Below are 22,900 nucleotides of genomic sequence, written 5' to 3'. Positions count from 1 at the left end.
AGATTTAGATAGATAGTTTAGAAAAAATGACTAAAAGGAAGACTGTATTAATATAAACAAAAATATTTCGGAACAGCAAAACATTACAGAAGAAAAAAGAAAGGGAGAAGAATGGTAAAGAAGGGAGCAAACTAAAGCTTCGTTGTACAGACTACAGGATAGATGTGTTTGTTGGGTGGAAAGCTGGTGGAAAGTGAGTGCAAAACATTCCCTTAAATAACATGATAGTAGGTTATACGTTGAACATTTATGAATTCGTAAGCTAGGTTGTAAATCTGAAAATGATAAACAATCGCAATAATAAAGTTAACGTTACTGTTTACGTCCTTAGAAAAACGTGGTAATTTTTATATAATTTGTATTTACAGTATCAGCCTTATTGTCTGTTTATAGTTTGGGACTCGTTAATACTGTTTAAATTAGTATGTGTTTATAAGTATTAATTGCACATTTTAAAAATTTGTACTATACCACACAAACAAATGTTGTTATCTGACGTTTTATTATTATTACTGACGTCTTATATTTTCTAAAGCAGCTTTAAAGCGCTATAGAAATCAATGTGAATTGACTTAATAGTCGTTTTTCATTCACTGTTATGTTTATCACGTGTCACTATTTCAGCCATTTATCTTCACCAATCACTTAAATATTAAAGAGGTAAAATCTGTACTAAAATACAGGTGAGACATCACAGACAAACCTTTTTTGCTCACGCCACTGAAACACAGAACCAGAAAATATTTCTTAGTTTGTTAGGAAACTGAAACTTCATTGCTGTCAAGCTGTTGTTTGTATTTGTGCTTAAACACTATATGGCTGAAGCCTAAATTTTTCTGAGGACTAGTTCAGCTGCTCAGTGTGTCTGGATTTATTGAAGGATCCAGTGACCATTCCCTGTGGACACATATTATTCACTACTGGGAGGATCGAAGAGAGTCTATAGCTGCCCTCAGTGCAGAAACACCTTTAGCCCAAGACCTGCGCTATGTAGGAATGTCATGTTTGCAGAAATAGCAGAGAAACTAAATAAGACAAACTTACAAACCGCTTGTCCTGCTCATGCTTACGCTGCAAAGATGTGGAGTGTGTGGTCTGTCCTGGAAGAAAATATAAAGCTGTCAAGTCCTATGTGTAGTGTCTAAACTTATTGCCAAAGTCATCTTGAACAACATGATAATCTGTTTAAAGACAGGAGACACAATCTACTGGATCCCACTAGCCAACTCCATAAGGTGTTCTGCCTAAAACCCAACAAACCACTTGAAATCTGTTTGATGGACGAACATAAAAACCACGACACTGTAACAGCTGAAGCTGAGAGGACAGAGAAACAGGTATGAACTAATGCTAAAAATATGATAAATAATAAATGCTACTGCTTAATCCTACATATTGATTTCATGGGCTTTTTTCTTTTCCTACAGAAGCTTTTGTTAGAAACACAAACAAGATTCCAGCAGAAAAAAAGAGGAGAGACAGAAGCTGCTTCAGAAGTTGAAAGATGCTGTGAAGTCTCATAAAGTGAATTGTCTTCTGTTTGAGGACATTTTTAAACCAACTGAAGTTCACTGATTTGATGTGATGTGTAAGAAATTAGTCTGCCACGACCCAACTTCCACTCTTCCAGAAAAGAGAAGTCAACAGTTTGTTGTCTCTGCATTGTTTGAGGTGACTACATCTCAACCAAATGGTAACAATTGTAGAATGGGGATGGGTGTGGTGCACAGAGAACCATCTAATCACTGGTGTTGATACTGCATTAAGAGATAGAGAGAACAGCTGGGTCAACAGCCAAGGAGCAACTTGCAACTTCATCAGCATCTTAAAGTTGTAACATCTAAAGTCTAAAGGCAACATCTACAACAGTATAAAGGTTTGAGTTTAGGAATGTTCGGGGTTCATTCTGACTCCAGTGAAAACAAGGTACTGCCGTGTATTTTGAGACTGTTATGCTGAATAAACATCTTCATTGAGATTTTCTACGTCGCCCTAATTTCTACGAAGCTGCTCTGAAGTGACATGACTGATCAGAGATCAGGAAAAGGCTGCAGTGAGTCAAGCTGATGAACTCTTGGAGACACTAGAGCAGGAGATTTGTGCTTTGAGGAGAGATGCTGAATTTAATCAGCTTTCACATACTGAAAATCACATTCATTTTCTCCAGGTAGCAAAACCCTAAAACAAAGGACTGTTATTAGAAATGTGCTTAAGAATTCTGACAGGTTTCTTTGTCTGTATATTTGTTATTTTTTGTGTAGATGTTCCAGTATATCTGTGCTGATCCTGAATATACAGACATCATTGTCAGTTCTCTTTCCTCTTTAGTAGGACGTAGTAACGTCAATCTCTAAGCTGAAGGAAAAACTAGAGAGTTTTTGTAAGGAAGAGGTAGAAAAAATATCTAATAGAGGTAAAGTTCATGAAGTATTTACTCTCAGAAATCATTCTGGCATTACAAGAAAACACATTTTAAATGGAAACTAATTACAAAACATTTTCTAATCACATGTTTATTTCCATAGTGACATGCATTGAAGGGACTCTATCCAGTGAAGTCAATAACAGGAAAGATCTCCTCAAGTGTAAGAATTCTACACAAGGACCCTTAAAGTTTCAAAGTGTAATAATTTTAGGCATTTATGTGTGCATATACTATGCATACAATAACACACATATACTTATATGTTGGTGAGGGTGTGTTATAGCTTCAATTTGGTATTCTGAAATTAGTATTTTAAAATTTGAGTTGTGCAGTTGTTGCACATTGAGACAAAGTAATACATTATAAAAAAATTAAGCAAATCACATGAACAGTGGTGTTGTAACCATATTCATATTAAAAAGGGGTGGTCTAGAGTGTATTGTTTGGTTTGGTTGTGTTTATAAGATGCAAAGCAGTATGTGCTCATGTTTCATTTGTAAAAAAATGAATATAGTTTTTTATATATCTTACTTTGATTATATATTGCCACTCAGCTAGCATGAAAACGACTGTCATATTTCCTAGTTCCTCCGAAAGCCCCGCCCTTTAAAGGCTCTGATTGGTCAGCTAACATAATGTGCTGTGATTCACTGATCGCCTCAATGTCACCAGGAAAAGTGTCACTAGCACACACTTTGCCCATGGATTTGCCTCTGTAAATACTGTCAGTCAGAGTAGCTGTTAGCCATATAAGTTTGAGCCTGAATGAGACAGAAAATGAATAGGACACAGCTGAACCTCATGCTTGCTCTCTAAAATAAAATCTGACAAGTGTCTTTCATATTCGAGTTATAAGCATATCTAAGTAATATGAAACGTTCACATATCTTTAGCGAGTTTGTTATTTGAGATGTAGAAAGCACGGAAAGCATCCACATAGAGAGACACTGCAGCGTTGCTGAATATTATACTGTTTACAGTGGTTTGATGGAAAAATATGAATTTGTATCTAAATTGTTAGCGGTGCCAAACAGCATTTCTCGTTCTTTATATCCTTGTTTATGTCCTTGCCACAACACACCATTAATGCTAGAAACTGTGCATGTAATAGATCAATTTTAACAAATAAAAATACTTACAGGTTGTGGCTCACTATCCACAACTTCGTCTATTATGGTTGGAGCTGCTCCTTTGAGAAGTTTTTAGCCAAATCCAGCACTGAACTGGGAGAGATTCTGGAAGCTGTCCTTTGTCAAATGCTAGAGCTTTTCTGGAACATAATTAAAATTAAACTGTTAGTACCTCTTTCTTTGTGTCGTGTCCTTTGGAAGCCCAAATGCAGAAACAGAAGAAGCTCTGTGGAAATAGCAGCGTTTGGACAGCATTTTAGTTTTCTCTGCTATAAAATTACAGCTCCTCTGGCCACACCCCTTTGCTGTGCACATGGTGAATGCGTGTAACCTGAAGCGTTTGTGATCTCACTAGTCTGGATGTATTTTTTTTGTAGTCCCCAAACTTTGTTCGCTGTAGGCTTTGCTAAGCTAACTCTGTAAAAGCCAATGTCTCCCTTTGCATTGAACTTTGAGCATATTACATTCAGAGATGTTGTTTATGTTCACTCAGCTACATTACACATGAACTAAAGTATAAAATATGATATCGAACTGGACCACCTCTTTAATAAACAACTGAGGCTCAGAGTGAACCAACAAAGTATTGACAATTGTGTTAATGTTTTCATACTAGTTATTTTTGGTTGACTGTAATCCATTACATACTGTAAGTAAAGTTTCATAAACTAATTTTGAGAGTAGCATGTGCCATGATTGATTGCAGCTAGTCCCGCATGAACAATAAACGATAGACCAATCAGATGAATCCAAGCCTCCAATAAATAGCTCATTTTGCCTTACCTGCCTTATCTTCATTTTTGAAGCATCCTCCCGTTCACCCCATCTTCCCCTTTCCTCCTTTACCAGGGGGAGCTCTTGAGACCTTCCTGATCTCAGACCTACCATTTTCTCCAACTGTCCAAAGGCAACAGAGCAGCACTCGCACTGACAAGCCCCAGCAGTATCCTGGTCATCCAGACAGATTTGATGGTTGTGTGCAGGTGCGAGAGTGTGTGTGGTCACTCTTATTGGTAAATTGTGTGGAAATAAAGGTGTGTGTATATCAGTGTTATATAAAATTACTAGCAGGAAGGGAAGCAATAACGAATGTCTATTCGGATTTAATAATCAGTCCTGGGGTTTGTACTGCTTTGCCTACAATTACTTATTCAGGCATAATAAGATAATGACCGAAATCCCTGTGTGCTCCAAATCATCTAGGATAGGAGTGTATGTGGATCACAGTGCATGAACTCTGTGCTTCTATGGTGTCTCTGGCACAATGACCCTCATCCACAAAGTCCAGACCACATACACTCAGCCTCTCTAAACTGGGTTTGGATTAAATATAGGCTTAAAAGTGAAACTGTGTTAAACAACACATAATTGTATAAATCCTTTATTAGTCCTATGCTAAAATCGTATAATATGTATAAAAATGTATGTAAGAAGTTATAGTCATGATTTTTATTCGATTTTATTACAAACATTATAACAAACCTTGTGGGGTCTGTCACTATCATCTAATTCAGTGCTTCCAAAAGTGAAGTTCAATGAGGGGGTCACTTGTTTTTCAAAAATTGTATACAGTTTATGAAACCGTTAGACTTATCATATTTTATCTATAACTTACAAACGATTTAAAATAAAAAGTATTTTTTTAAAAAAAACATGCGAATAAACAAGCCATCAAATTTTAACTTTTTTTAATTGGATTGCGACCCCTGGGATGATTCCATTAGATTAACGACAATTGCATGAGCAATGAGCAATTGCATCATTTGCAGCAGATTGATTTTACAGCACCATGTTAAACTTTCAGACACCTTTACGGCAATCAAGATTAAAAATAAATACAGGCCATGACTGAACATAGAGGATGGTCTTCGAGTGGCGGTCTACAAAATTAACCAAGAATAGAGCTAAACATTGCCCACCAATCTAAATACAACAAGTGAATAAATGAAAATAAAATTATATGGTTGTTAGACTGTTGCCTTTTTTGTGTGGTCATATGCTTGTGTTTATATCGAAGACTCTAACTAAGGATCTGAAAATCTTTGTAGCAAACCTATGTGTGTGTTGCCTTAAGAAAGCAACCATTTATTTGTTTATATTCATTTATTCTTCATTTAATTATCTTATTTAATCATATGATCATTAGTAATTTATATAATTTTCATTTTAGTGATTATTAGTTAATGATTTGATTATTATTTGTCATTGTATTATTTATATTTTATTATTACTATTTTCCTTAATCCTTAATTATTGCTTTATTATTATTTTCTTCTTTCCATATTGTTATAATCTTATGACTGTGTGGATTCAAGCGACACTTGTTTCCAAAGAGAATGTAAGAGAATGTCTCCATTTTAAGGTCTGTATTGTCACTGAACAATGTTCATTCATTCATTCATTTTAGCTTAGTCCCTTTATTAATCAGGAGTCGCCACAGATAAATGAACCACCACCTATTCAGCACATGTTTTACATAGCGGATGCCCATCCAGCTGCAACCCATCACTGGGAAACACCCATTCACGTTCATTCAAACACATACACTACAGACAATTTAGCTTACCCAACCCTTTGCGCCAACATGCCACCCTACTGGACGGTTATTTTACTGTTGCTTGTGGTATAATAACACTTGTTGGATTTTTCCTGGTCAGACGAAGTCTGAGCATTGAAACATGCATCCAAGATTTGTGTAAATTGCTGTAAAAGTGAGATTGCTTTCAAAAATATTATTATTATTATACAGCATGCTACCTGCATATTATTTTATTATATTATTACTCACTACACACAATTTTTTGTTATTGTCTATATTCTGCGTAATATTTATCTGCCTGTTTTCAATTGTTGTATTTCCACTACTATTATGATAAATTACTTTACTTTTAATTTACTTTATTGTCTACACGGAGTTTCTGAGCCCAAATTCATATCTGGCACTGGCATAACATGCAGCATACATACATTTACATATCTTAAAAACACATAAAAAACTTATTACTCTACCTGGACCTGAAAAAAATTACTAATATATGTATATATATATATATATATATATATATATATATATATATATATATATATATATATATATATATATATATATATATATATATAAATAGTAAACATATTACCTTTTATATGTTCCTTTTAGCCAATGGTGTATGCAGTAGTGTATTAGTATTATTCATACTCGAATAGTTATAATTATACATAGCACACACATACTATATTCTATTTGCTATTATTATTAATTAATGTTTTCAGTTATAATGTATTATTTTATTCTACATATTGTATGTACTAATAAAATAGTTTGTACTATTACAATAATGTGAGAGTCATTACTTTTTATAAACTTTTTTTTTAACTGTCATAAAACTAAGAAAAAACAGGATTCTAGCACTACTTTTGGTAAAGCAGACACATTTATTGATAATAAATTTGGGCATCCGCAATAAAGGTAAAATATACATTACAAGTTCGAGCTTTCTTACTTCTAGGTAACTGGAGCTTTTACACACCATAAAATCATAATCAGTTAATAAATATACGCGCTATTGTGTTTTATATCCGAGAAAACATCAGTTCCTTCGTTTAGTTATATCTGTTTATAGCGCGTTGATGACCTGATTAAGATGGCGGCCACATTGACGTATCTTAGCAACGGTCAGCGACGTTCTAAAAAAAAGAATGTGTTCAAAAAGCGTTCGATGACGTTGAGAAACTAGTGTGACCTGCATTAAGTGTGTGTCCATCGCTGACATTAGCGGTATGTAAAGATCTTTCTAAAAGTATCATTTTAGGTTATTATATTTGTTTTTTTTTCGACGTGCTTTTGCTGAAGGACACGAAATATTTTAGTATTTCTCTCTGTCGTATCGTTTCAGATCATTATATTAGTGTTTCCACGTCTTTTTTTCAGTTAAACTGTAACTGTTACTGAATGTTGGTTGGAATTGGAGATTGCTATAATGTCGACTTGTCAATTTTAGGATTTGATATATTTTTTTTATTGTTTGTGTATTCTGTTATCATCCTCAGTTGCCTATTTATAATCGTAGAATGCCATTTGTTATGTTGCCAGGTTGGTAGATCGATAGATACAATATTTTTGATTGTTTTTATGCTTTGTTTATTGCTATCTAATTTAACATTTGCAGATTGTTATTTGTTATGTCATCAGATAAATTGATCTGTTTTAATGTATTTGTGTTCTGTCAGCTTTAACATATATTTCATATTACTGTTGTATTATTTAATTCTAATTTATGCTGCCGGCCTGTTCAACATTTGTAGCTTTTGATGGTTGACAGTTTTACTATTTAATGTAACACATTTATCTATTCTAAGTTTATAGATTGTCATCTTGTAGAGTATTTACTTATAGCTGTAAAATGTTATTTGCTAGTGTTAGAACACAACCAGACTGGAGACAATAGTAGATGAAACTTAAGATAAATTAATGACTTGACATGACATGACTTTCTATTGTATTTTGCAGATTGGAATGGACCACATGGAGAAAAAAAGGGAATCACACACCTCAACAAAAACTGGATGGTCAGCTATTTAAAAAAAAAAACAGATGGACAGGTGCATCGATGGACGTTTGGTGGCGTTTGGTATAAATCAGTGGTTCTCAAAATTTTTCACCTCAGAAATAATTTGTCTCTCCAAGTACTAGTAAAGACTAGCATTGAAATATAGTAGTGTAGTAGGCCTAATTAATCAGCTACAGCTCTGCACAGTTCATAAACAAGGCAGATTTATTCATAAAATAATATCAGACACTTTAAACATTATAAATAGTTTGAACATTAACACTGTACCATGCTTACGTTTAAATTAAAATGCATTTAAAAGTGAATTAACATCGATACTGTTCATAAAAAGTAAAAATAAATAAATAAATAAAATGCTGTACTTAAAGGTAAAGTATTAGCATGTAGTAAGTAGCCTATAATCATCAAAACCTGGAAATGAGCTTGGACCTCATAAATTTATAAGTCATCATATTCATGCCATATATAAACCATTTTTTGATACATTTTGAAATATATGTTGCATGAACATATGACATATTTGTATGGATGAGAGCCGGGATAGTTGTACTTCTATTATATTTCTTTATATATCTTTGAGATCTTGAGTTACGAGTGTCTGCTATTAAAAGGCATATAAGTTATTTCTACTTTAGTTATAACACACCCCGTAGTAAGATGTAAATGATGATTTCCACTGGGGTGAGATGTAACATTATAAAATTAGAATTATGACTGAGCTTTCAATATCATTTGTGTGTCTGAGTTACAAAGCTGAATAAAATGTGCAAATGTGCATCAGCTTCAACAATTGAACACTGACCTCAAACTACTTTGACTTCTTTCTATTTCAAGCGCTATAGGAATACTTAAATTAAATCATATAAATAGAGTTTTAAATCTGCTTGGGGTTGGTGGTAACATTTCACTGAAGTTACTAGCCAAATTGTTTTTGTTACAACTGACCCAGTGTTATCGGGTCATGAAACTGCTAAACAGCTAAAACATTATCACCAACAATTTGGATTAAATATATCCACACACAGACACACAAATGACATAGGTTTAACTAAAAATTAGGCATTTCTACCTCAAAATAATTAAAGTCAAAAATATTACTTTCTTAGCTGAAATGTAGATTTTCCCGTCTAATATCTGCTGTGTCTGTCACAGGACTCTTTCGTATGTGATATGAGGACTAATAGGAGCATGTGTGAAGTGAATTAACTGATTTATAACTAGTTCCTGGTTGTAGAGATTGGAAGTGTTACAACTATCCCCAGTCTCCCCCTTGAAATCTAATCATGAACTTGTATTTTAAATATATGGCAATTGGCGCAGTAGGTAATGCTGTCGCCTCACAGCAAGAAGGTCGCTGGTTCGAGCCTCGGCTGGATCAGTTTCTGTGGAGTTTGCATGTTCTCCCCGCGTTCGCATAGGTTTACTCCGGGTGCTCCGGTTTCCACCACAGTCCAAAGACATGCGGTACAGGTAAATTGGGTAAGCTAAAATTGTCTATAGTGAATTAGTGTGTATAGATGTTTCCCATAGATGGGTTACAGCTGGAAGGGCATCCGGTGCGTGAAACATATGCTGGATAAGTTCATGGTTCATTCCGCAGTGGTGACCCCGGATTAATAAAGGGACTAAGCCGAAAAGAAAATTAATGAATGACTGAATAAATTCCATATTTCGTTTAGAGATTAGATCTGCTTACAGCGCGTCATTTACAATTTGTGCATCAGAAAAGTGAGTGATTATAATTACACAATTTGACCAATTCATATGTGATTTATCAATTGATACATGATTTATCAATTTATACATTTATTCATTCATTTTCAACCGCTTTTCCTGGGCCGGGGTCGCGGGGGCAGCAGTCTTAGGAGAGAACCCCAGACTTCCCTCTCCCCAGACACTTCTTCCAGCTCCTCCAGGGGAATCCTGAGGCGTTCCCAGGCCAGCCGAGAGACATAGTCCCTCCAGCGTGTCCTGGGTCTTCCCCGAGGTCTCCTCCAGGTGGGACATGCCTGGAACACCTCAGCTGACCACTCTCAACTTCTCTCCACTCCTAGCTCCTTCCGGGTGACAGAGCTCCTCACCCTATCTATAAGGGTGCGGCCTGCCACCCTGTGAAGGAAACTCATTTCGGCCGCTTGTGTCCGAGATCTTGTCCTTCCATAGGTGAGAGTAGGAACGTAAATTGACTGGTAAATCAAGAGCTTTGCTTTTCGGCTCAGCTCCTTCTTCCCCACAACGGACCGGTACATCGACTGCATTACTGCTGCCGCTGCACTAATTCGCCTGTCAATCTCACGTTCCATCCTTCCCTCACTCGTGAACAAAACCCCAAGATACTTGAACACCTCCACCTGGAGTAAGGACTTTTCTCCCACCTGGAGATGGCAAACCACCTTTTTCCGGTGGTGCAATTTGGAAACATTGCTCATGTGTAGTAGCGCTGCTGATGCATAAGCCGGGCACGCACATGCATCTTCCTCCGAGTTTGTTGTAAACTTGTAAACAAACACTTGCGATCGATTCATGAGTTCGGCCAGATCAATAAGTACCGTTTGTGAAATGTGATTATCGGCCGATACGATGTCCGGCCAATCCGAGCTACCCTACTAAACTGTGCACCCGACCACCATTTGCAGGCCAACTCGGGTAAGGTTTGCGGATGCTTCGTCTGTGCACACAAAGACTAACTAACAAATTTTTCTGTTTCTTCAAGCTTCAAACATGGCAAATTTGCTTGAGTCTATGTTCTGTGGCCCGCACCATTTGAATCACATCCAGATTCATTTAAATCTGAGGTAATAAACTAAATCGAAAGCCACACCGCTAGGCTATTTACAAAACTAATGACTTTAGGCTATATATCGAAAACACACATTATTTTACACAACTACGAACACACGTTAACACGTTTGTGATGATTATTTTACCAGTGATGCAGCATGGAGAAATTCCTGAGTTTGCAGTAACTGAAATGCCAACAGGAATTGTCTGCAGAAGCACTTCTCTAGCAAGTATCTGCTCGAGAGGTCTGCAATTTTTTTGATTCTTAGCATCTCATGACGTGGTGCACTAAACATACTGATCACAACAGTGTGATCATACAGTACAGGGAACAGCCATTGCTGATCACATTGGTGTTATCATACAATGGGTAAAAGAGTGTTCATCTATTTTTTATTATTATTCAGTGATTCCTACGCGCACCACTAGAAGAACGGCTGCGTATCATACTTTGAGAACCACTGGTATAGATAGTTAGATAGGCCTCGTCTCTGTAAGGTTTTTCTTTTTTCAGCTAATGAAGAGCAGGCAGAAGAGGGAGACTCACAAGAAAATTGGTGGACATTTATCTACAACTGCTGAAGAACAGCAGGGATGGTTTTGTTGGGGCTGTCTTTGTTTTATTGCAGGTTGGAGTGGAGCAGAAGGTGACTCACAAGGTGAACGGGGTGAGATATACTTAAGACCTCGAGCTCAGGAAGCAGGTAGAATGGCTTGAACAGACTTAATGGAGTTAGTTTCCAAATAAATGGATGAAGATTTATTATAAAACACTTTATATCTTTCTCTTTGACAGATTGGCACGGAGCATGTGGAGGAACAGGGAAACACGCCTCAGTAAAGACAAGTGCATCATAATAAATCAGGTATTGCCTTACATTTTTAAGTTGATTATAATCAACTTTAATAAACGTTTGTCACAGAAGGGACGGAATTCAAGTGAATAATATAAACAATGTATATTTACAGGATGCAGGTGAGTATAAGCAGGTGATTATATTGATGCAGATAATGGTCTATGAACCTGGACATTTGACTATGCGGGATTGGAGACTGGAGACAGATATCACAGATGGCGAACAGGATGAAGACCAGATGAGGAACCAGGAGACATCATACTAGAAGAGACACGGAAGACACAGGAGATGTAAGTAAACTGATATCTAAGACTTAACACTGGCAATGTATAGAGAGTTCATTCCTTTCTTTACTAGCGAAGAGGCCGAACACTGAGTGAATGTGAGTGGAGTCTTTATAGTGCTGTGATGATGATGGTGATGATTGTCAGGTGTGACTCAGGTGAGGGCGCTCGTGGTGCTTCAGTGGGTGGAGAATCTGATCTTACTGTAACAGTAAGTGACAGTTGGGTGTTTCTTTCAGATAGACATAGATAGTTACAGTATTTTTTGTTTGTTTTTATGCTTTATTTGGATATTGCTATCAGATAAATTGATCTGTTATAATTTATTTGTATGCTGTCAGCTTTAACTCATTGACTATTACTGCTTGTCTATTGTCGGATAGATTGTTTTTCTGTTGTATTATTTATTTGTACTTTATGCTGTTAGCCTGTTCAACATTTTAGCTATTTATTGTTATTTGTTTTATTGACAATTTTCCTAATTATTGTAACACATTTATCTATTCCAAATTTATAGATTGTCATCTTGTAGAGTATTTACTTATAGCTGTAAAATATTATTTGTTAGTGTTAGAACAGAACCAGACTGGAGACAAAAGTAGATGAAACTTCCAAAGAATAGTATTAAGATAAATGAATGATTTGACATATTTCTATTGTATTTTGCGGATTGGAATGTACCACATGGAGAACAAAAAGGAATCACACTCCTCAGCAACAACTGGATGGTCAGGAATTTTTTTTTTTTTAAATCAGATGGACGAGTGAATCGATGGATGTCCTTCCAAGATAGAGTGGTGGTTGGTATAGATGGTTAATTAGGCCTTGTCTGTGTCAGGTTTTTCTTTTTCAGGTAATGGAGAGAGAGCAGGCAGAAGAGGGAGATTCACAAGAGCATCGGTGGACATTTATCTAAAAATGCTGGAGTACAGCAGGTAGGGCTGGAGTACAGCAGGTAGGTAGGTGCATCCTAAATCGCATACTTATAAACTATTCTGTGCCATTTTGTAGTATAAATAGACTAAGTAGTGCGTTCACACTGAAATATTCATTTTATTCTAAAGAGATTAAGTGCACTTTAAATTCCCGGATGATGCACTTATTTAACTGTTAAACAGAGGTGTGGACTGTAGGACACTTCACGCACTCAAGAGACGCAGTTTTGATCACGTAGCGAAAAGGTGTGGAGCTATCAGGCAACTAAATTTGATTACTTTATTATGCTGCTTCCTGATGGTGAATGCGGTTATACTCATGGCAGGTATTATTTGATAGTTTGGTCATTTGTTTTATTACTTTGGCAACCGTCAAACATCATCTGGGAAAAGGTTTGAATTTATAGTTAGTAAATAACCATTAGTTTTCTATTTGGGACGACACTACATTCATATACTATGCTATTGAGTGTGTAACTGCGTAAGTACATAGTGTATAAGTTCATAGTGTATAGTGTGCCATTTGTTGCACAGCTTTTGTCTTTTGCAGGTTGGAGTTTAGCAGAAGAAGGAGACTCACAAGGGGAACAGTGGAGATATACTGGAAGACCTGGAGCTCAGGAGGCAGGTAGAACTGCCTGAACAGATTAAACAATGGAGTTACTTTCCAAAGAAATGTATCGAGATTAATTAATGACTTGATATCTTTCTATTGTATTTTGCAGATTGGAATGGAGCACATGGAGAAAAAGAGGAATCACACACCTCAAAAATGACTAGATGGTCAGAAATTTATTATTTTTTAAATCAGATTGACAGGTGCATGGATGGACGTCCTTCCAAAAAACAGGAGGGGTGGTTGGTATAAATGGTTAATTAGGCCTTGTATGTGTCAGGTTTTTTTTTTTAGGTAATGGAGAGAGAGCAGGCAGAAGTGGGAGACTCACAAGAGCTTTGTTGGACAACAGCAGATAGGGCTTTGTTGGGGCTGTCTTTGACTTTTTTCAGGTTGGAGTAGAGCAGAAGAAGGAGATATACTTGAAGACCAGGAGCTCAGGAACAGGTAGAACTGCTTGAACAGACTGAACAATGGAGTTAGTTTGCAGAGAAATGTATTGAGATTAATTAAAGACCTGATATCTTTCTCTTTAACAGATTGGCACAGAGCATGTGGAGAAACAGGGAAACACACGTCAGTAATGACAAGTGCATCATAATAAAGTAGGTACTGCCGTAACTTTTTAAGTTGAATTAGCTCAAAACATTTAAAAGTATATATTTTAAGTTTTTCAGATAGATAGATGGATGGATGGATGGATGGAGGGGGATGGATGGATGGATGGATGGATGGATGGATGGATGGATGGATGGATGGATGGATGGATGGATGGATAGATAGATAGATAGATAGATAGATAGATAGATAGATAGATAGATAGATAGATAGATAGATAGATAGATAGATAGATAGATAGATAGATAGATAGATAGATAGATAGATAGATAGATAGATAGATAGATAGATAGATAGTATTGAACAAGCAGGTAGAGTTCTGTTGATGTTGTCTTTGTCTTTTACAGAGTGCAGTGAAGAAACTAGGCCAATGATGAGACTCTGATGGTCAGGTATCCCCTTTCAATGACAGATGTCCAAGAGGAAGGGGTGGTGGTGGGCTTGAGCCAGTCTCAGACTACAGGAGTTTTAAAATCCTAATCGTTAATGAAATGTGGTTGTAGCACACACATGACGAGAATCTTCGGTGAATTTATTTGTCTACCTCAAATCTTAAACGTGCGCACACTACAAGATATGATAACTGCAGCACAGCACTAGAAGATTATCAAGACCGGTGGAGCACATCACTCTCTTTATCAATAATTACCATTTATTATTATACTAATATTAGACCAACTGCCACTACTGGCAACTCCCATGCACTCAAAATACATTAGCCTGCTGTTTGTGTAGGTGTTAGTGGCGGTTAAAAAGTTAAATAAATGGAGACAATACAAATTATGTACAGACAAATGTATTTATGTACAAATGTATTTATGTAAAATGATGTACAGAAAACTATTTTAGCCCCTATCCTAAACAAAGCCCTCACAGAAAATATATATTTGTTGTTTCTAAAAGCACATTTTAATGTTTAAGCAATTTGTTTTTTGGAGATAACTGACAACGTAGTAGGCCTAGCTACCCAGTTACATCTGGGTCATAAGCATTCGTGCACACAGAATAATGTTAGTGGCTAATGAAAAATGACCATTATCATATTATAAATGAACCTATATTTATTTGTTTTGTAAAACTGATGCGATTCTCCCCAGCTCTTCTCTTTAGTGCTGCTTGGAAGCCGTCACAACGCAACGAACGCAATAATTCACTTTTTTTATTACTTATTATTTTTGTAATATTTGACCAACTGCCACTATAGGAAAACACTAATAGCCTGCACTCAAAATAGGCTACATTACGTCTCAGTTTGTGTAGCTGTTCATGCAGTTAGCCCATAAAAATAAACACTCGCAAGGTGAGCCGCAAGTGTCTGTTAAATTCTCTCGCACACAAACATTCATTTCATAAATGCGTATAATATATAGCTAATAATAATAGGCAGTTTGGATGTTCATCAGGGTATGACATGCAGGGAGTGGACTGCAAAATGAAGAAATGTTGCTTGTTGATTTGTGCAAAATGATGGCTGTGCTGTATTTGACTGGCAATAGCTTGGCTTTAAGATTACTATAACCCTTTAAAATAGTGAAATTGTACCTGTTGCACATTTAATAAGCCCAGTAGTGTAGAAATAAAATAATTGACTCAATGCAACACCCCTGGTCTTCAGTTATCGCTCTCTGTCAAAATATTCTCATAGATTAAAAGTATTGTCTTATAGATTTAGCTGACTTTTTCTCAGTTTACAGGACTAGGCTAAATAGAAAACTAATTCTATCTATTTTTAACTAATTCTATCTCCATCACAGAAAACAACACAGTTTAACATGTTTAATAATTTTGGGTTATGGAGATAACTGGCAGCGTTTTAGTACTTGGCTACTCATGTGTCATAAATATCTGCACTCCGGTATAAGAATAATGTTAATCTGGCTAATAATAAAGGATATTTCAAGCTTATTCAAAAAATTATATATTTATTTATTTATGGAAAGCAACACGATTCTCCTCACCCCATGGCTTTGTTAATATGGAATAGATTGGAAAAGCTATCAGCCCAATTTAAAATCCTGGATATCAATCATGTTTGCTATGATCAGGGAGGCTCCAATTTGTGTTGAAGATCGTGAGGTTTCTAAGATTTTGTCTTTATATGGCTCACATTACCAGATAATCTGCGCTAAGAATTAGAACCGATTGAAGTCCTCGACAAGATTTTATCTCCGATTTTCGGGAGGTGAAAATAAATTGTGCTAAAACTCCTGTAGTCTGAGCCCGGCTTTAGATAGATGGATGTCTTGTCTGCGGCAGGAGTTTCTTTTTCAGGTAATGGACACACAACAGGAAGAAGCATTTCTGTGCATTTCTGGAGCTCATGTAGAGCTCTGTTAGTCGTGTCTTTGTCTTTTACAGACTGGAGTGCAGCATGTGGACACAAATTGGAATCACACAGCTCAGCAATGACTGGACACTGATGGTCATGAATATCCTTCAAAAACAGATAGATGTGTATATGGATGTCTTTCCAAGTGGAAGGGGGTGGTGGTGGGCATAGATTGTTTGATAGATGTTTTGTCTGTGGCTGTTATTTACATTGTAGGTAATGGACACACAACAGGGAGAAGAGGGAGACTCACAAGCAAACAGTGGAGAATTATCTAAAGAACACTGGAGAACACTTTGTGTATTGCTGGAGATCAGCCAGCAAGTAGAGCTCTGTTAGTCTTGCTGTTGTCTTTTGTAGATTAAACTGGGGCATGTGGAGAAACAGGAATCACACCTCAGCGATGACTGCAAACTGATGGACTAGTTAGATATTTCCTGAATGGATAGGTGGAAGAATTAATGAAAAATAGATGTCCTTCCAAGAGGAAGGGAGTGGTGGTGGGCTTAGATAGTTAGCTATATGTCTTGTCTGCAGCAGGTGCTTCTTTTTCAAGTAATGGACACACAACAGACAGAAGATGGAAACTCAAAAGAGCATCAGTGGAGATTTATCTAACAATAGCTGGAGAACAGCTTGTGCATTGCAGGAGCTCATGCCAGCAGGTAGGGCTCTGTTGGTGCTGTCTTCGTTTTTTGCAGATTGGAGTGGAGCAGAAGAAGGAGACTCACAACGGAACAATGGAGACTTATCTGCAGAACACTGGAGAACACTTTGTGTATTGCTGGAGATCAGCCATCATGTAGAGCTTTGTTACTCTTGTTTTTGTCTTTTGTAGATTAGACTGGGGCATGTGGAGAAATAGGAATCACACCTCAGCAATGACTGCAAACTAATGCTCTGATTAGATATTTCCTGAATGGATTGGTGGAAGAATGAATGAAAAAAGATGTCCCTCCAAGAGCAAGGGGGTGGTGGTGGGCTTAGATAGTTAGCTAGATGTCTTGTCTGCAGCAGGTGCTTCTTTTTCAAGTAATGGACACACAACAAGCAGAAGATGAAAACTCAAAAGAGCATAGGTGGAAATTTATCTGAAGAATAGTGGAGAACAGCTTGTACATTGCTTGAGTTTAGCAAGCATGTAGAACTCTGTTAGTTCTGTCTTTGTCTTTTACAGACTGGAGCAGTATGTGGAGTAAAATAGGAATCACACACCTCAGCAATGATTAGAAACTAATGGTCAGGAATATCCTTCAAAAACAGATGGATGTGTGCATGGATGGATGTCCTTCCAAAAGGAAGGGGGTGGTGGTGGGCATAGATTGTTAGTTAGATGTCTTAGATGGATGGGTGGATGAATTAGATAGAAAAATAGATGTCCTTTCAAGAGCATCGGTGAGATCAGCCAGCAGGTACAGTAGGGCTCTGTTGGTGCTGTCTTCATCTTTTGCAGATTGTAGTGGAGCAGAAGACGGAAACTTGCAAAGGAATAGTGGACATTTATCTGAAGAACACTGGAGAACACCTTGTGTATTGCTGGAGAATCACACCTCAGCAGTAGCCGCATTTGCACTGTCGGGCCAGTGTGAGCCAGAGCTTTTATCAGGCTGGGCTGTGCCAATAACCCGAGACCATGAGCAGTGCGGCCGAAATCATGTCGTGTTTCCACTGTTAGGCTAGTAGCTCGTGTTACTAAATGAAAACAACAGTTTTGAACTCGGCTCCTTTATTGCATGACCACCATGGCCATTCACCAACAAAACAACAACTCCCGCTCACCCCGGAAGTGACCTTTTGACAAAACATAGAAGTCCTACTTTCTTTAAAAAAAAAAAAAAACTTGTCTTACGCACTCCCTGGAAAACATTAATACATAAGATAACAGTAAAACATAAGATAACATGACATAAGTTTTAACTGCTAGAATTCAGTACTCCTAACAAGGAGATGCTCTTTTAATAGAGAACCTTTCATTTTCATAAGAATAATTAGATGTCCTCCTTGACTTCCCCCCTCTGAATGATTTCCAAAAGAGGCATCTCTAGATACAGCCATCTTGAGCTCACAGTCTTTTCCGAGGTATTGGAAGTTCAGCAGTACCTTTTTGGACTTCAGTTTACACACAATTCTGTTTGCTTCATGAATAGTTTCTACAGAGGCATTTTTAATGTTTGAAGCTAGGCTGCTGGCATCAAACATGACATCATGGCCTGCTTTGTCTTGCGACCCAAAGAATTTTGACCTTTGACCTTAGCTGATCCTTTTCCTCCTCATAAAGTAGGGAGTCCTGTTCCACTGCACGTGCAGGATTCAATTGTATGGGCTGTATGTTTTTGATGTAGTTTTCCTGATGAACCCGCAATTTATTGTCAATAGTTTCAAAGTTCATTCCCACATAATAGAAGCTGTTATTCTCCTCACGCCCAACTTGAAACATGGTTCTGAGGTGGGGTATTACTGTTGTGGAGAAACTTTGTGGGCCTCCCCATGTGAAGTCATCCACATGAAAAGCTAGTACACCAGTCACAGTACAGTCTTTATCCAACCAGTAGAACACAGCTGGATCTTCTTTTGACATTGTTCCACCTGACTTCATGACAATCCCCATCACTCTATTATACCAGTAAAGTGAAGCATCGGCCAAACAATACACACACTTTTTTTAGCTTCCATAGCTTTTTTTCACAGTTTTCCTCAGGAGGTGGTTTGATATGAAGGTCCCGGGACAGTTCCATTCCTTGTAGGAATGCAGCTTTTATGTCCAAAGAATTCAGATTCCACTGTCTTTAACAAATCACTGCCACAAGGAGCCGAAGAATCTGAAGAACATTTTGTAGAGTCTTTTAGTTCTGACACCTCTAGTTCTTCAAAACCTCATGCTACAAGACGAGCTTTGGGTGAAACCCCATTAGGTGTCTCTTTGCAAGTGCAAACCCACCTAGTGGAAATGAATTTCTGTTCCTCATCTTTTGCTCCCTCAAAGACATAGTTATCTATCTAGCTTTTTGTCTCATCCTATTTTGCCAAGTGAAATGTTACATATTTTGTTACAAACACATCCTCACATACATTAATGGAGTTAACATTAGCAACAGTGTTTTCAATTTGTAGATTCTCAACATTAGACATGTCAGCAGATTCTGTGGTACCTTCAACACTAGTGGGTTCAATAAGCAACATTTTATACTAGTTTTTATATTTGCCTGTAGCTTGACCTGCACGCCCCAGGACTTCATCTGTGTGTAAAACACCCTTTTCTCTATCTCTGTAGCTTACAGTTTGTCCTTTTTGTAGCATGACCACAGTTTCCATACTAGTATCACTCAGTGTTTCTGCATTATCACTTGTGTGTTGTTCTGTTTCATACTGCCTCCCTTTGTCCTGCATTTGTCTCACCCCTTGTTGTACACTGATTTCAGTCTCTTCTGCTGGCTGTCGGTTACTTTCAGTAAAGTCTTGTTCATTGTCTGCGACATTGTCTTCATCAGTTTTTGTTGTATGTTGATCTTCACCTTCTTTGTACACTTTTCTCAGTCTGAGATGATGTACTCTAATGCAAGTCCCTCCATGTCTCACAAATACTACTGCACCATCCTGACCGATGACAGTTCTTGGCCCTTTCCATTCTGGACAATCCACTTTTTTGTAGTACACTTTGTCATCCATTTCATATTTCTCATCTGTGTTACGTATTTGTTTCCGCAATGCTCTCCAAATCCTCTCTGATGACTCTGCTTCAATAAAAGTCCTTCTTGATGCGTGTAAAGCGGAGATGTGTTTTGCCACCCATTGACTCTTTGTAGTGCCCTCTAAAGCTGGAGGTTAATCAATTAGCACAGATGGTAAATTGGGATTCTGTTCAAACACAAGTTGATGAGGACTGTAGCTATGAACATTTTGCATTGAATTTTTTGCCATAAGAGCCCAGTCCATTGCAGTGTGCCAGTCACAACCAATGCTTGTTTTCACTTTCATTATGATTTCCAATGAGTGTCTGGTTGTCGCCCCATGAGGCCATTCCTCCACGGGCATTATTGAATTCTCCCCCATTATCACTAAATTTTTTTGGAATAGGCCGTGTGCGCTTATCCAGTCATGGAGAAAATGTTTGACTATTTCAGAGGATCTCTTTGAGGTTAGAATGCTGCCTGCACTGAATCTAGTGAACTGGTCAATGATGTGGAGATACCACACACCTGGTTTAAGTTCATGTAGATCTACAGCCACAGTTTTGTTGTATTATGTTGCCAGTGGCAGGCCAACAGCAGGCTTTGGTTTAGTTTTACCATATCTATTACATATCTCACACTCACTCACAACTTTTTTCAAGATGATGTTACATTCAGCATCTTTATTACCTGAGCTCTCAAGTAGTCGCTGCAGTTTAGCAACAGAAGCATGGCCGAATTGTTTGTGAAGCTTCATCATGATGTGACGTTTTTCTGTTGAGCTCATTTTATCTGAAATTATCAAGATTTTACTCTCATCATACTTTACATTTTGTGTAATGTCTTTGTTAGTTGTCAAAATCTGCTTATTAGAATGCATGTCTTTTTGAGCTACTTTCGTTGTCCATTACACAATAATGACCAGAGCTTGTAAAGTCAAGTTCTACTGGCTGGTTGAACATTACCGCTCTGTCATTTTCCATGTCTAACTGGTAAAACTGTTCCTGCTCTTTTCAGAGAGGCTTTGCTTAAGAGCAATGCTATGTTGGCTGGAACGACTTCAGTTTAAATCTTACATTTGATCTGTCCAATTTTAGCTGGGATTTTCAACTTTCTGTTTGAGCGAACCACTTTTCCATTTCCAAACCTAAATGGTCTATGGCTGTATGTTTCTGTCTTTCTCAGGTCATTAGTCTCTTCTTGATTGAGCTCAGTTATGTAGTGATTTAGCCATTCTTGTCCACACACAGTCCGAGTGCATGCATTGTATATTATTGCAGGTCCAAAACATTCAGTCATTAGGGTTTCTGCTTACTGATGTTGCATTCCTCTACATCATTTCTTGCGCAATCTTCAGTAAGTTTGATTTGCTCACCTTTGTGTGGGCAATCCTTAGCCCAATGAAACGTACTTTGACACACATTTTGATCTGCGACCATATCTATCCAGGGGGTTTGTGCCAGGTAATGGTGTCTTTTGTTGGTCATTCTGAGGCCATGACGACTCTCTGTCGTCTCTGTTCTGTTATATATGCAGTTTCCTGGTTAATTCCCACCGTTAATGCAGACGTATTTCCGGTGAAAATTCTCTTTAAGTGCTGACTATATTGATGCAAAAGTCAGATCTGCACATGCTGTTAAAACCAACTTTCGATCTTTCACATCCAAGCAAGCAGTATCCAATAATTTAAAAGCTAAGACTGCCTCAGGAAGTTCCATTTTATATTTGCGCATCCACGAGTAGCGTTGTTCAAAGTCAATTATGTAGTCCGTCATTGAAACATTACTGTCTTTCACAATGCCGTCAAAGCTCGTATAAGCCTCATAAGTCCGGTCCTTTTCTTTCCTGAGAAACAAATCATCAAGTTTCGCTAGTAAAGTTGACATGCCAGTGTCCTTATTCAAATCATCAACCGGTATTTCCATCACCGTCTCTCTCGCTCTCCCTGACAGCGCCAAAGCAACGGTGAGCGCCTGTTTACTTTTTTCAAGCTCCGTAACTCAAGTCCACATTCCGACTTCATTCTTCCAGCTTTCGTACGGCTTCCCTTCATCAAAGGTTGGCGGGACTCTGTAATTGCTAACCATCCTCTGATACCGATTGTTACTAAATGAAAACAACAGTTTTGAACTCATCTACTTTCATGCATGACCACCATTTTGACATAACATAAAAGTCCTACTTCCTTTCCATGTGCAGCATACACATTTACGATTGTCATCAATTAAACTTAACAGCTTGTAGCGCGTCACGTAAACTCTGCCCCATGAATGTCCCCCGAATCAAACACCACATAACCTGCCAATTTCTGCAGGAATCAAGCAGATAAAGCACACCATCACATCATCATGAAACGATTAAAACGAAGACAACCAAAACAAACAAATGACACGTTACTGTACAGCATTACATTATTATGTCAATACGCACAGGCCCACTGTTGGCATCATGCATCAAGAGATCTCACCTATAATGGAGGGATGACCCAGCACACCATCCATAATATAAAACCACAGAAATTTTCCAGTAATAACTTGGTTTAAAATATATTTTATAACATCCTCTTTTTGATAGACGTTGTCAAACATTCAGCCCAAATGCTCCGGAGAGACCTAAAACATATTAATTTTTCCCTAGGCTATACAGTATGACACGTAAGCCCAATCCCAATTCTACCCCTTAGCCCTTC

General features: G+C 37.5%; 1 protein-coding gene across 1 annotated transcript; it reads left to right on the top strand.

Annotated features, from left to right (window-relative positions):
- The first annotated feature begins 21 nt into the window (after positions 1-21).
- On the top strand, positions 22-2,161 carry ftr01 (finTRIM family, member 1). Its single transcript, XM_056472825.1, has 3 exons — positions 22-193; positions 1,192-1,337; positions 1,428-2,161. The coding sequence occupies exons 1-3, from the start codon at positions 163-165 to the stop codon at positions 1,521-1,523; spliced, it is 273 nt and encodes a 90-aa protein (XP_056328800.1). The 5' UTR covers positions 22-162; the 3' UTR covers positions 1,524-2,161.
- Positions 2,162-22,900: the final 20,739 nt, after the last annotated feature.

Source organism: Danio aesculapii, chromosome 2 (genome assembly GCF_903798145.1).
Source record: "Danio aesculapii chromosome 2, fDanAes4.1, whole genome shotgun sequence".
Taxonomy (NCBI): domain Eukaryota; kingdom Metazoa; phylum Chordata; class Actinopteri; order Cypriniformes; family Danionidae; genus Danio; species Danio aesculapii.
The sequence above is the reverse complement of the archived record's forward strand: the minus strand, read 5'-3'. Positions and strand labels throughout refer to the sequence as shown.

What these genes read in the sequence shown, in the direction of transcription:
- ftr01 (XM_056472825.1), top strand. Translation starts at nt 163, where the DNA reads ATGTGTTTGTTGGGTGGAAAGCTGGTGGAAA. An exon ending in GGGTGGAAAGCTGGTGGAAA is followed by an intron (nt 194 to 1,191) that starts GTGAGTGCAAAA and finishes ATCTGTTTAAAG; the next exon opens with ACAGGAGACACAATCTACTG. An exon ending in CTGAGAGGACAGAGAAACAG is followed by an intron (nt 1,338 to 1,427) that starts GTATGAACTAAT and finishes CTTTTCCTACAG; the next exon opens with AAGCTTTTGTTAGAAACACA.